The sequence below is a fragment of the Mauremys mutica genome, chromosome 4, assembly GCF_020497125.1.
Source record: "Mauremys mutica isolate MM-2020 ecotype Southern chromosome 4, ASM2049712v1, whole genome shotgun sequence".
NCBI lineage: Eukaryota > Metazoa > Chordata > Testudines > Geoemydidae > Mauremys > Mauremys mutica.
The window spans coordinates 154236793-154249393 of record NC_059075.1 but is presented as its reverse complement, the minus strand read 5'-3'; the positions used below and the strand labels follow the sequence as shown (position 1 = coordinate 154249393).

At 52.5% G+C, this 12601-nt stretch overlaps 1 protein-coding gene across 3 annotated transcripts; it reads right to left on the bottom strand.

The window, feature by feature from the left end:
* Positions 1-449: 449 nt before the first annotated feature.
* Positions 450-11704, bottom strand: LOC123370322 (interferon-induced very large GTPase 1-like). 3 transcript variants are annotated; one of them, XM_045016749.1, is made up of 6 exons: positions 10649-11010; positions 9922-10138; positions 9692-9861; positions 9095-9160; positions 7306-7473; positions 450-5978 (listed from the first exon to the last, which is right to left on the bottom strand). In XM_045016749.1, exons 1-6 carry the CDS (start codon positions 10917-10919, stop codon positions 1258-1260), a joined length of 5613 nt encoding a protein of 1870 aa, XP_044872684.1. In that variant the 5' UTR covers positions 10920-11010; the 3' UTR covers positions 450-1257. The 3 variants fall into 3 exon arrangements, with proteins under 3 accessions (XP_044872684.1, XP_044872682.1, XP_044872683.1); XM_045016748.1 differs by adding an exon at positions 11606-11704 and having other exon boundaries at positions 451-5978; positions 9692-10138; positions 10649-10938; XM_045016747.1 differs by having other exon boundaries at positions 9692-10138.
* Between the last annotated feature and the right edge of the window lie 897 nt (positions 11705-12601).

Here is a 12601-nt window from a genome sequence, read left to right as displayed (position 1 = left end):
AGCAAGTGTGAAAAATCGGGATGGGGTGGAGGGTAACAGGAGCCTATATATGAAAAAGACCCCAAAATCAGGACTGTCCCTATAAAATCGGGACATCTGGTCACCCTAGACCCACCCAACGCAACTCAACAGAGAGCCAACAGCCATAAGGAGGAGCAAACTGGATGCCGCCCCTGGATCCACCAACCCAACAGCTCAGGACCTTGGGGCCACTTGCCGATTTCGCTGCCCCCCATGCACAAGCGGGAGGATCTGGATTTCGGCAGGATGTGGCTCATGACCCAGCAGGGGGCAACGTGGGTGTGGGATTCTTTAGATTTGTCCCACAAGGCACCTGGGATATATAATAAATGACCCACCTACCATCAGGGAAAGGACCGTAGCCAAGTATAGAATATAGTACTTTGAGCTGATGTAAACGAGACTGGGGCCAGGCTGAATAATCAAAAATACAGAGAAACCGGAGAATGGGAAAGTGCGAGGCTGCAGCGCCATCTAGCGGCCACAGGAGAGATTGCCCCCTTCTGGACCTGTGCGCACTGGTTCTCCGGTTAACATGGAGAGCCGGATAATGGCGGGTCAGATAAACAGGGTTCTACTGTATAGGCAGGGCTGCTAGCACTCCCAGGCGTTCAGGCTGATTGACACTTCCATTTATAAAGCTCTATTTTCAGCTGGGGACTTGGTGATGTAGCAAAGGAGAAGCTGGTAGTGGGGAGACTGGGGATGGTGTGGGGACATGTTAGAAGGAACGGGTCAAAGGGGGTCAAGATGGGGGGGAGGGAAATGGACAGATCGGTCTATGACAGGACCGCCAGAGCAAACTCCGCTCCGAACCAGGGACAGAAACCAGCAGTCCTGGGTCCCACCATTCCTCTACTTCAGCAAATATCTATGAAATCCACTGGCAAAATGTGTCCCTCGCTCCCCTCCTGCTGGCCAGTCCCCAGGGAGGATAACAACTTACTAGTGCTATCAGTTACTTGGTTAGCTTAACCGGTGGAGGTGTGTGCGGGGGATTGAAATGTTCAAGGCCTGCTGGGGAGCTATAGAGGCGTCAATATGATGCCACACAATGGAATTGCTTTGTTTTTCCATTTATTTTTTTAAACCTAGGCAATTACATACAAAGAACTACATTAAAGGAGCCTTCAGGTGGCAAATTCAAGCCCTGGGAAGTTACAAAATGGCAGGGTTAAGGCTGATGGTGCCCTGTTGTGAAGTTAAAGACTGTATCATAATGCAGAGAGCCAGCCTCTATTCCATGTTAAAGGCCTCTCGGATGCTCTGCAGAGCCTGCTCCTTGGTTATTTTCTTCCATTCTATGGGGAGATCGGCAGGCTCTGCATTGTACTTTTTGGCAAAGTGGTGATTGAACTTTCTGAATATGAACTTCCAATAATCAGAGGCAGTGATGCTGGGGTCCGGTTGGATGCGCCAGGTGGGGTAGAATTGGCGATAATCTTTGTAGGGATGCCATTGGAAGGCTGTGTGCAGATTTCTAAATACCATTGAAGAAACCACGTCAGAGGAGCATAAAGAATATGTAAGTCTCTTGCTTATCTCATCCTTGCATCTCCCCAGCCCTTGAGGCCGATGCACTGATGCAAAATGCTCCTTGTGGTCGCTGCCTCCTGCTTCACAGGGGACTTTACAGAACGGACACTGCTTCCCACAGCCGAACACTCGCTTGAAGATCTCATCCTGGGGCTTGAACTGGAGCTGTGTGAAGACCATCTCCCCGCTCAGCTCTTCCCACTCGGAGAGGATGCTTTCTTCCACCTGGGCAAGGAAGGTCTGGATGTCGACTGAGAACTGCCTGATGCTGGCTGTGTTCTTGAAGAGGATCACCTCCAAATTGTCCTTGGAGAGGACCAGCTCCTTGCACATCGCTTGGCAGAAATGGTCCAGGAATTCAGAGACGGTGAGGGCATCTTTGTGCTCAGAACTCTCCAGAGCATCCCGGATTTTCTTCATTATTGTGGCTAGAACTGCTTTCTCCAGCTCCCTCAAGCCCCCAGTCTCTCTGTAGTGATCAAACAGGCGTGTCTGGATCCAGGATTTGACAAACTCCTCATAGTTACTGATGTATTTCACATAGTTATTGAAGTCCATCTCCTCCAGTAGCTTCTTCTGCACGGTGAACTGGAAGAAGCTCCGGCTGCTGTATTCGATGGACTCTCCACTACTGAGAAAGTCGTCCACTATCTCAATCCCGAGTCTTTTCTTCATATATTCCCACAGGGCGGGTTTCAGACACCGGTCACAGAAATCAAAAGCTCTCTTCTGGCAGGCATCCTTCTCATAGTAAAGGTCTCTGAAGGTGGAGAAATACTGAGGTCTCAGCTCCTCCAGGCGACGCTGAGGGTCGTTCTTCTGGAGAAAGGCTTCGTGCATCTTCTGGAAGGCGCTGGCTGCTTCCCCCAGGATGTGAAGCTTCAAGTCGACTTCGAAAGAAGCGCTGGTGCACATCTTCCCAGCGACTTTCTGCTGGAGCCTCTCATTGATCATCCACAGCAATTCCCCGCAGTAGGTCTGGTCGTAATCCCCTTGGGAGTGGACCTTCTGCCCAATGTACCTCCTACACTCCTCCACCAGGGCCTTTGTGAACTCTTCCAATTCACGTGAACATTGCTGCGTTATAAACTCCACAGCTGCTTTGTACCAAGCCAAGTCCAGATACTCCTTCTTCATGCAGAACGGTTTGGTTTGATAGGTCAACAAGTTCTGGGCTTTATGGAGCATCTGCTTGACCAAACTCCCTCTGTTCTCCAGGTCCTTGCACAGCTGGTAGTGGATGTCTTTATGAATTTGGCGTAGGGGTAAGCTCTCCAGTGGCAGCTCCGCTAAGGTTTCCTTCCACATCTTGGCAAACTCCCTTTCCAGTTCCTTGGGCTTTAGCGCCTTGTCCCTCTCCCTGCAGTCCCGCAAGAGCCCATCCACCTTCCCTTCAATGGTTTTCATGTACCTGGTCTGCAGTTGGTCTATCTTGCTCCGACCTTTCTGGATACGAATGGCCTCTTCAGACTTGCAGAGCAGATGGCTCTCCAGTTCGTGTCGGAGAAATGTCACGCTTCGGTGAAAGTCTTCTCTGTATTTCTCTACCAGGTGTAGATTTCCAGCTCCACTCTCAAAGTAGCTCTGAAGACTCTGCAGCATCTTCTGCTCCCCACTGTGCAGCATCTGGTGAATTTCCACCCTTAGTTTCTCAAAGGTGCCTGGACCTAGATCATCTGGGGATTGGTTCTGGATGGTGGTTTCTGCTTTGGACATCCAGAGATGCATCTCCTTGCGGAAATCCCACTCCCACTCTGCATACATCACAGAAAGCTGGGTATAGGCCTCAGCCACCAGGCTGTTTCTGAAACTGAAGATGAAGTTCTCGTGTTTCACAGCATTCCAGAGGCTCCCCACCCACTCAATGAACTGGGGAACGTTCTTGGGGGCTCTGCGAGGTGATAGATTCCTCATGAATTCAAACAGGTATTTCTTCAGTTCACACACGCTCTCGCTGTATCCCATATTCACTGGCGCCATGGGAGGGACTCCATGCCACAGCCCAGGGATGTACCAACTGTGTTTCTCCGGATCATAGTCCATGATGTCAGAAAATTTCATCTCCCTGCTTTGTTTTTCCAACCTCGCTGCAGCTTTGGTCATTTCATCCAGCTGCTCCAGTAGATGCTTCCTGTCCCTCATGTTTTGTTCATGCGCAGACACATCACTGACATTCTGATGCACAAACTGGCAGTTGGGTTTGTGCCCGATTTCCTCCATTCTGAGAAATGCATGGACCACAATTTGCAGAACATCCTTCATTTCGGTGGCGTTCTCCATGGCCATGTTAACAATGGTTATGTCACTCAGTCCAATCACCAGTGTGGCCAGCTCATTGTCATGTTCATAACTGTCCTCCAGCTTGGCCAGTTCAGGAGCTTTCAGTCCTTCTGTGTCTATCACCAGGATGAAGTCACAGCCCAGTTCCTGCTGAAAGTTCTCTGCCACTTTAATGAGGGACATGAAGGCTCCTCGCGTACATCGGCCACTGCTCACTGCAAACTGCAGGCCGAACATGGTGTTGAGGAGGGTGGATTTCCCAGTGCTCTGCACACCCAGCACTGTTATAACCACCATTCTGGACCTTCCCCCCAGGTTGGCATGGAGCTCTGTCAGAACATCTGTCACCCACTGCAGTGGGATGTTGGAGGCATCCCCATCGATCAGCTCCATGGGAAACCCTTCCAGCATCAGGTCAGCTGCTATGCCTGGGAGATGGATGAATTGTCTTTGGATGTTCCCCAAGTTCCCTTCTTTCACCATTGAGCATTCAGCCTCATAAAACTGCCCCAACTCACGCATGAAATGCTCCACTCCTAAGGAGCTGGCAGAGATTATTTTGTCCAGTTCTGCCAGCTGTTGTGTGTCATCTCCTAGAGCGCAACATTTCTCTTTATACTCAGCCCGGAGTCTAGAGAGGTTCCCCCTGGCAATGTGATCCAGGTGGAACTTCATCCATTTCAGGAAGTGATGCTTCTCAGCTGGACACAGTTGTCCTATCCCACTAATAAATTTAACCATCCCGCTGGTGAGGTCACACTGGTTCTGCTGCCTGCGTAGCTCCAACCACCTTTCTCTCAGCTGGGATCTATAATCTTCCGGAGGGACATCCTGTTGGCCTTTCATCCGGCACAGCTCTTTCTCCACTTTAGCCAAGTTCTTCCACAGATCCCCTTGGAGCCTCAGCATTTCCCTCTTGTACTTTGCCACGTCCTGTATTTCAGCAGTGATTTCTTGAACATGCTCCAAGGCGGTCCAACATTCTCCACTGTCCTCCTCCACCTGGATCCCTAGCTCCCGCGCCGTCACAGCCATGTGTTGGATGCTTGTGCTCTTGGGAGAGGAGCTCATGATGCCCTGTAGGGTGGATCGCAGCTTTTTCACCAGCTCTGCACTGTTGTTGCTCTGCTCTTTCACCAGAAGTTGTGATTTTTTCATATCCAGGAGTGGGGCTAATTTATTGAGGAGTCCCAGTGTTTCCTTGGCTTTCCCAGCCTGACTGTTAAGGATGAAGTAGTATTTAGTATCTGATCCCCGCAGGGATGATAACAGCGCGTATTCTCTCTCACTGATGCTCTCAGTAACTATGAACACTGCTGAGGAGACCTCTGTTAAAAAACTGAACTGCAGCCAGTGCGACTCAATGTCTCCGCGCAGGTTTGTAACTGCGACGGGCTCTGGGAAAAGATCCAAATTCTCCCTCCCAGCAGGGAAATACCAGGAAATCTCAACCAGCCCATCTGCAATTTCCCGAGGGACATTCCCAGACTCCATGTCCCGATGGATGAAGAAATTGTGGTGCTGCTGAGAGGGGCTGAGAACCTCATTGAGGAGTTTGGACTTGGAGAAGCTGCAGCTCCCCAGCCGCACAAAGGAAATGGTTGGCATTGACGTGAGCACCAGGCTCTCCTCTCTGAACCCTCTGCTCTCTGCCAGGGAGTGCGGCCTCCACTTCCTCACAATGTCCCTCATGGCCCACAGCAGTAGGGTGCACCTGGGGGTGTCGAGGGCAGGCAGCAGCAGAGGGAGGGCAAACTGGCACATGGACATTTTGGACAGGATCTCCTGCTGCAGGAAACTGTCTGAGCAAAGCAGCACGGCGCAGAGAACATCGAGGGGGTGCAGATAAGCCCTAGACTTGTCTTCCCTTAGAGAAAACACATCCCCACTCACCCCACCCTCCTCATCCTCACTTGTGTCCTCATCAGATGCCCTTTGGCAAAGGCTTGTGCTTCTGGCTGTCCCGTTCAGAGCCATGAGCTTTCTCAGGAAGTGCCAAGGCAAATCTCCCAAGACATAAGGAGTCCAGTCCTTCAGGCTCTCCGAGCTGATTTCCAGGAGATCCCTCAGCCTCAGTTTCCCAATTCTGAACTTTCTGAGCCTCAGCTTCGACAAGACAGTTTTTAGGGCTCCTCTTCTCCCTGCAAACGGAAACAAAGGCATCACCACCCGGGATGGCGTCACAGCTCAGGGCCACAGCTGAACCTTGGCCTCCTCTTGATTTCTCGGTTCCCAAGATTTAGGCCTGAAGCCTTCACCTCCCCGGCTCGTTTAATCTCAACTAAGGGGACTAGTCCAGCTAAACCTTCACACCAGTCTGTCTCCGCTAATGCTTAGGGAGGCTTAGCTTTATCTAGGCTCCATCGCTCCTGAGGCTGGGTGTCCCACCCTGAGGCGTAGGTGGTGTGACCTGGTCCTCGGGGCAGGAGTTTGGCCTATCAGTCACAGCAGATCCAGAGACCAGAGGCATGGTTGGGATTAGAGCCAGCCAGGGATTAGAGCCAGGGTTCAGAGGCAGGCAGGGTGTAGGGCTAGAATGGAGCCGCTAAGGGGTGGAGAAAGGGCTGGTCAGGGAGTAGGTCTTGCACAGCTGTGAATGATTGAGCAACTGCTCCGTGCCTCAGTTTCCCCATCTGCTGCTGCTGTTGCTACCGGGCTTAAGCAGGGACTTATGGGCCCTTCCGTCCTGTCAGGGAGCACAGTCACTCAGCCTTGTCTACACTACGGTGGTACGTCGACCTAAGTTATGCTACTCCAGTTATGTGAATAATGTAACTGAAGTCGACATAGCTTAGGTCAACTTACCGCGGTGTCTGCACCCTACCGCCCTGTGCCGACGGGAGACGCTTTCCCGCCGACTTCCCTTACTCTTCTCGGGGAGCTGGAGTACTGACCAGAGAGCGCTCTGCAATCGATTTAGTGGGTCTTCATTAGACCCGCTAAATCGACACGGCTGCATCGATCGTTGCAGTGCCGATTTACCGGTAAGTGTAGACACGGCCTCAGTGTGGGTTTATTGGGCCCAGCCAAGGTCACTGGGTTGCTAGGCAACCGTGCCCAGAGCCGGCTGGGTTCCTGACACTGCGGGCCATCTGCATTTCCATCGGCTCAGAAACAATTCATTTTCCCCCATACTTTTCTTTTATGGAGGATTTGGGAATTTGAGGGAGGAAAAACCCAAAATTTCAAAATCTCAGAAACTGCCACAAAAGGGACTTTCCATTCTCCACACAGCTCTACATGTAGTATTTCTGTAAAACAATCTTGGCATCTTCCACATGCTTCACAGATGGACAATATGCAGGGGACAGTCAGGAACTCGGGCGTGGTTAGGGTACAGAGATTGAGATGTTGGATGGAAGAACCACAGGAGTGTGGAGGGCCCTTACTGACTTCCTCATTGGCCAACTCAGGGCAGGGGGACTTGGGTTGGGAGAAGGACTGCGGGGGATGTTCTCAGGACTCTACCTCCATGAACTTTGTTGGGAGACATCTCTGGAGCCTCATCTCCGCTCCTGTCCAGTGACGCAGAATGTCCTGCTGTCTCAGCTCCGCATCTCTCCACCGACATGGCAACTCCTGGTGTTTCGGCTCTGCTCTCCGACATGGAGACATCTGAGTCTGGAGTCACTCCATCTAAAGATCCAGAAGAGAAGCCTGCTCAGTGGTCCTAGCCCAGTGTTTCTCAACTTTTGCAGGCTACTGGAGTCTGATTTGTCTTGCATACCATAGGTTTCACCTCATTTAAAAATACAAAGAAGTGTCACAAAACACCTCCAGGCAGCAGGGCTGAAGCATGTAACTTCGCTTTGTGGGGCTCCTATGGTGTGGGGCCCCAGGCAATTGCCTTGCACAGCAGGCAGCAACAGACGGTGGGAGAACAAGCAAGAAGAAGAGAACTTGCTAGTCCTACAAGAAGACGGGAAGAGTCAATGGAGATAGCCAAAGTTTGGAGCCCAGGAGGATTGAGCATGATGCACAGAATATTGCAAGAGAGAACAAGAGACAAGAGGACTTGCAGCCAGAAAGAACAGATGGGAAAGGCTGGAGAATCACCTAACAACAGGAAGAGGCAGGTCGACGTGACTGGTAACTCCCTTCTAAGAAGAGACGGGACTGTCACCTGAGCTGATCCTGAGAGCAGAGGGGTGTGCTGTCTGTTGGGAGATCAGCCTCAGGCCCACATCCTGTATCTTAAGAGTATCCTAATGGGAGCGGGAAAGAATCCACTGACTGTCCTTCACGTGGGAACAAATGACACCGTGGCGGGATTCTCGTTGGAACACATCAAGGGAGACAGCGCCAGGCTGGGGAAGACGTGTAAAGAAATGGAGGCTCAGGTAATTTTCAGTGGGATTCTACCTGTCCCTAGAGGAGGACGCCAAAGGCAAGGCAAGATTATGATGAGCAACAGATAGAGAGCGTTGGGAGGTTTGCCAACTAGGAGGCATTCACGGACAGAGGGCTGTTCTCATGGGATAGACTCGACCTGAGTAGGGAGGGAAACAGACTTCTGAGATGGCGTTTGCCACAACTGATTAAAAGATTTACACTAGGAACTCGGGGGAGATGCTCACGTAATGTCCATGCCTGATTCTAATACTGATTAGGAGGAAAAATCAAGAAAGAGGAAGACAGCAATGGTGAGAACACTGTTGCAATTCTGGTCTCCCACATTTAAGGAAGATGAATTCAAACTGGAACAGGTGCAGAGAAGGGCTACTATGGTGATCAGAGGTATGGAAAACCTACCTTATGAGAGGAGACTCAAAGAGCTTGGCTTGTTTAGCCTAACCAAAAGACGGCCGAGGGGAGATATGATTGCTCTCTATAAATACATCAGAGGGAGGGAGAGAAATTATTTAAGATAAGCACCAATGTTCACAAGAACAAAGGGATATAAACTGTCCATCAACAAGTTTAAGCTTGAAATTAGATGCAGGCTTCAAACCATCAGAGGAGTGAAAGTCTGGAACAGTCTTCCAAGCGGAGCAGTGGGGGTAAAAAAACTGATTGGCTTCAAGACTGAGCTTGAAAAGTTTATGGAGGGGATGGTCTGATGGGACTGCCTACGATGTCACGTAGCCCAAATGTAGCAAATATCCCCAATGGCTGGAGATGGGACACTAGATGGGGAGGGCTCTTTCCCAGGTGTCTGCCTGGTGGGTCTTGCCCATATGCTCAGGGTCTAACTGATCCCCCCCCTATTTGGGGTCAGGAAGGAATTTTCCCCAGGTCAGACTGGCAGAGACCCTACCTTCAACATTCCCTTTTATTGCAGCAGTCCTTCCCTCTTCTCCACAGCTGGGGATATTTCCAGATCCTACAAAGCAATACAAGTGTAAGTCATTTAGGCTCACATCAGTGGAAGTTAGGAGCCTACAGATCTGGGCCATAGACTTTGTCTAGCCTAGGGGGGTTTCCAGAGGTGGCCTTTGATTCTTGCTCCATCTCATGAACCCCTTCGAGAACTCCAGACTACCCGGAGTCCTACCTTAGCCCCTGCTAAAATAATAGAGGAGGAACCAAGCTTGTAGCTGGAGCTGCTGAAATTGAACTCAAGGTACTAAGCTGTGTGAGGTGGGGTTCGTGGTTGAGTTAACCTCCTCTCCTCCCCCCGGATGTCCACGAGCAATTGTTTCCTTACAGGCACAAGCATGTTCTGTTCTTGCAAGGGGTCCAGACACACAGGAACTAGACCCTTCCTACATCTGAAATCTAGCACCGCTTTCCCCCGGCCCTCTCCATCCGGACCTGAGGAGAACCCGCCTGGGATCCTGTGCCCAGTGCAGGACAGCCATAAATACTTCATAAGCATTGCCCTACAGGGCAAGTCAGGAGACCCGTCCCGTACCTTCAAAATCTGCTCTCTCTGAGGACACAGCAGTTGCATCTTTCTCAGGGGATCTGGCACCTTCTGGACTCCCTGGATCATTCTTTGAGGGTAAAGCAGTTTCTGGGTGTTCTAGTCTGTTCTTCACCGGGAATGTGGCAGAATTTGGTGTCGCCGGTCCCTTCCCTGAGGACGGCACAGTTTCCGGCTTCTCAGGTTCTTCCAGCTTCTCTGGATCATTCTTCTCTGAGCACATAGCATCTTCCGGGTTCGTTGGATCAATGTCCTCTGAGGATGGGCGACCGTCTTGATACCCTAGATCATTCACCCCATGCACTACAGAGCTTTCCGGATTCTCCAGCTCATTCTTCCCCGAGGCTATAGCAGCTTCTAGATTTTCTTGTCCATTCTTCTCAGAGGACGTGCCACCTTCTGGATTCTCTGCATCATTTCTCTGAGTTACGTACCCTACAAAGGGAAAACAAATAGATGCCTCCTCAGCACCTTACAGATTTCTTCACAATTCCGGGCACTTCCTTGGCTGAGAGAGAAGGGGAGGGAGTGTCTCTGTGGCCCGTTCACGGCTGTTCTCCTGCGGCTGCCGGCCCTGCATTTTTAGTTAGCTCAGCAGTGAGGGAAAAGGTTAAAAACAGAGAGAGAAATCCTGTTGTCTATGGCAAAAGGATGTTACTTGGGAGAGGTGGTGGTGACGAGTTTTTTAGAGGAGTGGGGGGTCAGGTCTGGGGCTAAATCCTCAGGTTTCAAGGAATGTTAGACATGCTGAGGTCCTGTTTGGAAAGCCGCACTGAGTGCCAGGGATAGAACCCAGGAGTCCTGACTCCCAGACCCCCCTGCTCTAACCATTAGTCCAACCCGTCACCAATACGCAGCCACGTCACAATATCACCTGGCTATATTTTATGTCTCTTCTATGGAATCCTGCCAAGAAGTGAAATGACTCAGAAAGCCGCAACTCACGGCGTCCCGGGGGCTGTAAATCCGGCGGGAAGTCTGGGAAGAGGCTCTGCAGACACTCCAGGAACTGCTCACAGCCGCGCTCCCCCTTCCTCTGGATCTTTATCAGCAGCCTTCGGATCCTCTCCCTGGGCTCCGCGAGCTTCTCCAAGGCCTCGTACTCCTCCTCGGTGACTATCCCCAGCGAGGCCACTTCGTCCAAGACGGGGTCGGGGGTTGTGAGAAGGAGGGCGATGAGTCGCTCCCGGCCCTGGCGGATCGTCTCAAAGGCCATTGGGCCCAGGTCCCCAGGGCTGGGCAAGGGATTTGGAGAGAAACAACTTCAGATTGTGTTTGTAACTCCCGAAAAATCACACGCAACTCAGCCACTGCAGCACAGCGCCCCCTAGCACCGCACGGGGGTATTGGGGCCAGCCCTGGCTGCCAGGGGAGAGCGCCCCCTGCTGATCCCCTGCCCCACTCCCTGCAGCACAGCGCCCCCTAGCGCCACACTGGGGCCAGCCCTGGCTGCCAGGGGAGAGCGCCCCCTGCTGATCCCAGCTCCCTGCAGCACAGCGCCCCCTAGTGCCGCACTGGGGCATTGGGTCAGCCCTGGCTGCCAGGGGAGAGCGCCCCCTGCTGAGCCCAGCTCCCTGCAGCACAGCGCCTCCTAGTGCCGCACTGGGGCCAGTCTTAGCTGCCAGGGGAGGGCCCCCTCTCTCGACCCCCCCCCCAGCACATGCCCCCTAGCTCTGCACTGGGGCCAGCTCTGACTCCCAGGGGGAGCGCGCCCCCTACTAAGCCCCCACCGCCTGCAGCACAGCGCCCCCTAGCGCCGCACGGGGGGTGCCCCTGTCCATAGGGTAATGGGGGGGGGGGAGGCAGGTTGAGGAGGGTCCCATGCAGGAATAGGCTGGTTTGGGGCTTTTCCAAGACGCTCCCCCGCGTTCCCTGGCCCCGCTCCAGCCCCAGAGCCCGCACCCCAGCGGGGCACTGCCGGCGGCAGCTCCCAGCCCAGGGGGAAGCCCGGCCCCGCCTCTCCCGCAGCCGCCCGGCGCACCCGCCCGGCGAGCTCGCTTCGTTTAGACCGCGCCGAGGAAACGAAAGTGAAACCGGAACTGGGCGCAGGCCGGGGCCGCTGATTTGTCCGGCTCCTCCGGCCACCGCCCTGAGCGGAGCCCTCCCCCCTGCAGCAGGGCGGGGGTCCCCTCTCTGGCGGAGTTTAACCCTGCAGTGGGGTTGGGATCCTGTGGGCCCCGCAGGACCAGCTGGCCTATTGGCAGGAGCAGGCGGAGTCAGTGTATCGTGTTGATCAGGTGGAGGAAAAAAACACCCAGACTGTGGGAATTGGCTGGGAGATACTAAATCCTGGTTTACCAAAAGGAGCCCGTCTTTCCATGTGTTAGTCTGTTTACACCCTCGCCTGCTGTCATTTCACTCCAAGCGGCTGATGAAGTGGGTTCAAACTCACGCCCAATAAATGTGTTAGTCTCCTCGATCCCACAGGGACCCCCTCATTGTTTTACCTAGTTGGGAAGTTGCTACTTAGTGTCTTTGAGCTTGGCTTTCCCACGCATGTTTCTCTCTCTCACTCCGGATTAGGGTGACCAGTCAGTAAATGCAAAAAATCAGGATGGGGGGGGGGGGTTATAGGAGCCTATATAAGAAAAAGACCCCAGAATTGGGACTGTCCCTATAAAATCGGGACATCTGGTCACCTACTCCGGATCTGCGGTTCACGGGCTCAAGTCAGATCAGAGGATCATACTCCCAGATTTTGTTGCTCCAGTACAGGTGTAAAAACAACGAGGAGTCCTGTGGCACCTTAGAGATTAACACATTTATTTGGGCATAAGCTTTGGTGGGTTATAACTCACTTCATCAGAGGCACAGGTGTGGCAGTTTGCACGCAACGCTGCGAGCAGTTTTTCTACCCAATGGTTTTCAAAAAGCATGAATGACCCCGACATACGCATA

What these genes read in the sequence shown, in the direction of transcription:
- LOC123370322 (XM_045016748.1), bottom strand. Translation starts at nt 10,919, where the DNA reads ATGGCCTTTGAGACGATCCGCCAGGGCCGGGAGCGACTCATCGCCCTC. An exon ending in TTTACAGCCCCCGGGACGCC is followed by an intron (nt 10,139 to 10,648) that starts GTGAGTTGCGGC and finishes TTCCCTTTGTAG; the next exon opens with GGTACGTAACTCAGAGAAAT. An exon ending in TCCCAACAAAGTTCATGGAG is followed by an intron (nt 5,979 to 7,305) that starts GTAGAGTCCTGA and finishes TTCCGTTTGCAG; the next exon opens with GGAGAAGAGGAGCCCTAAAA.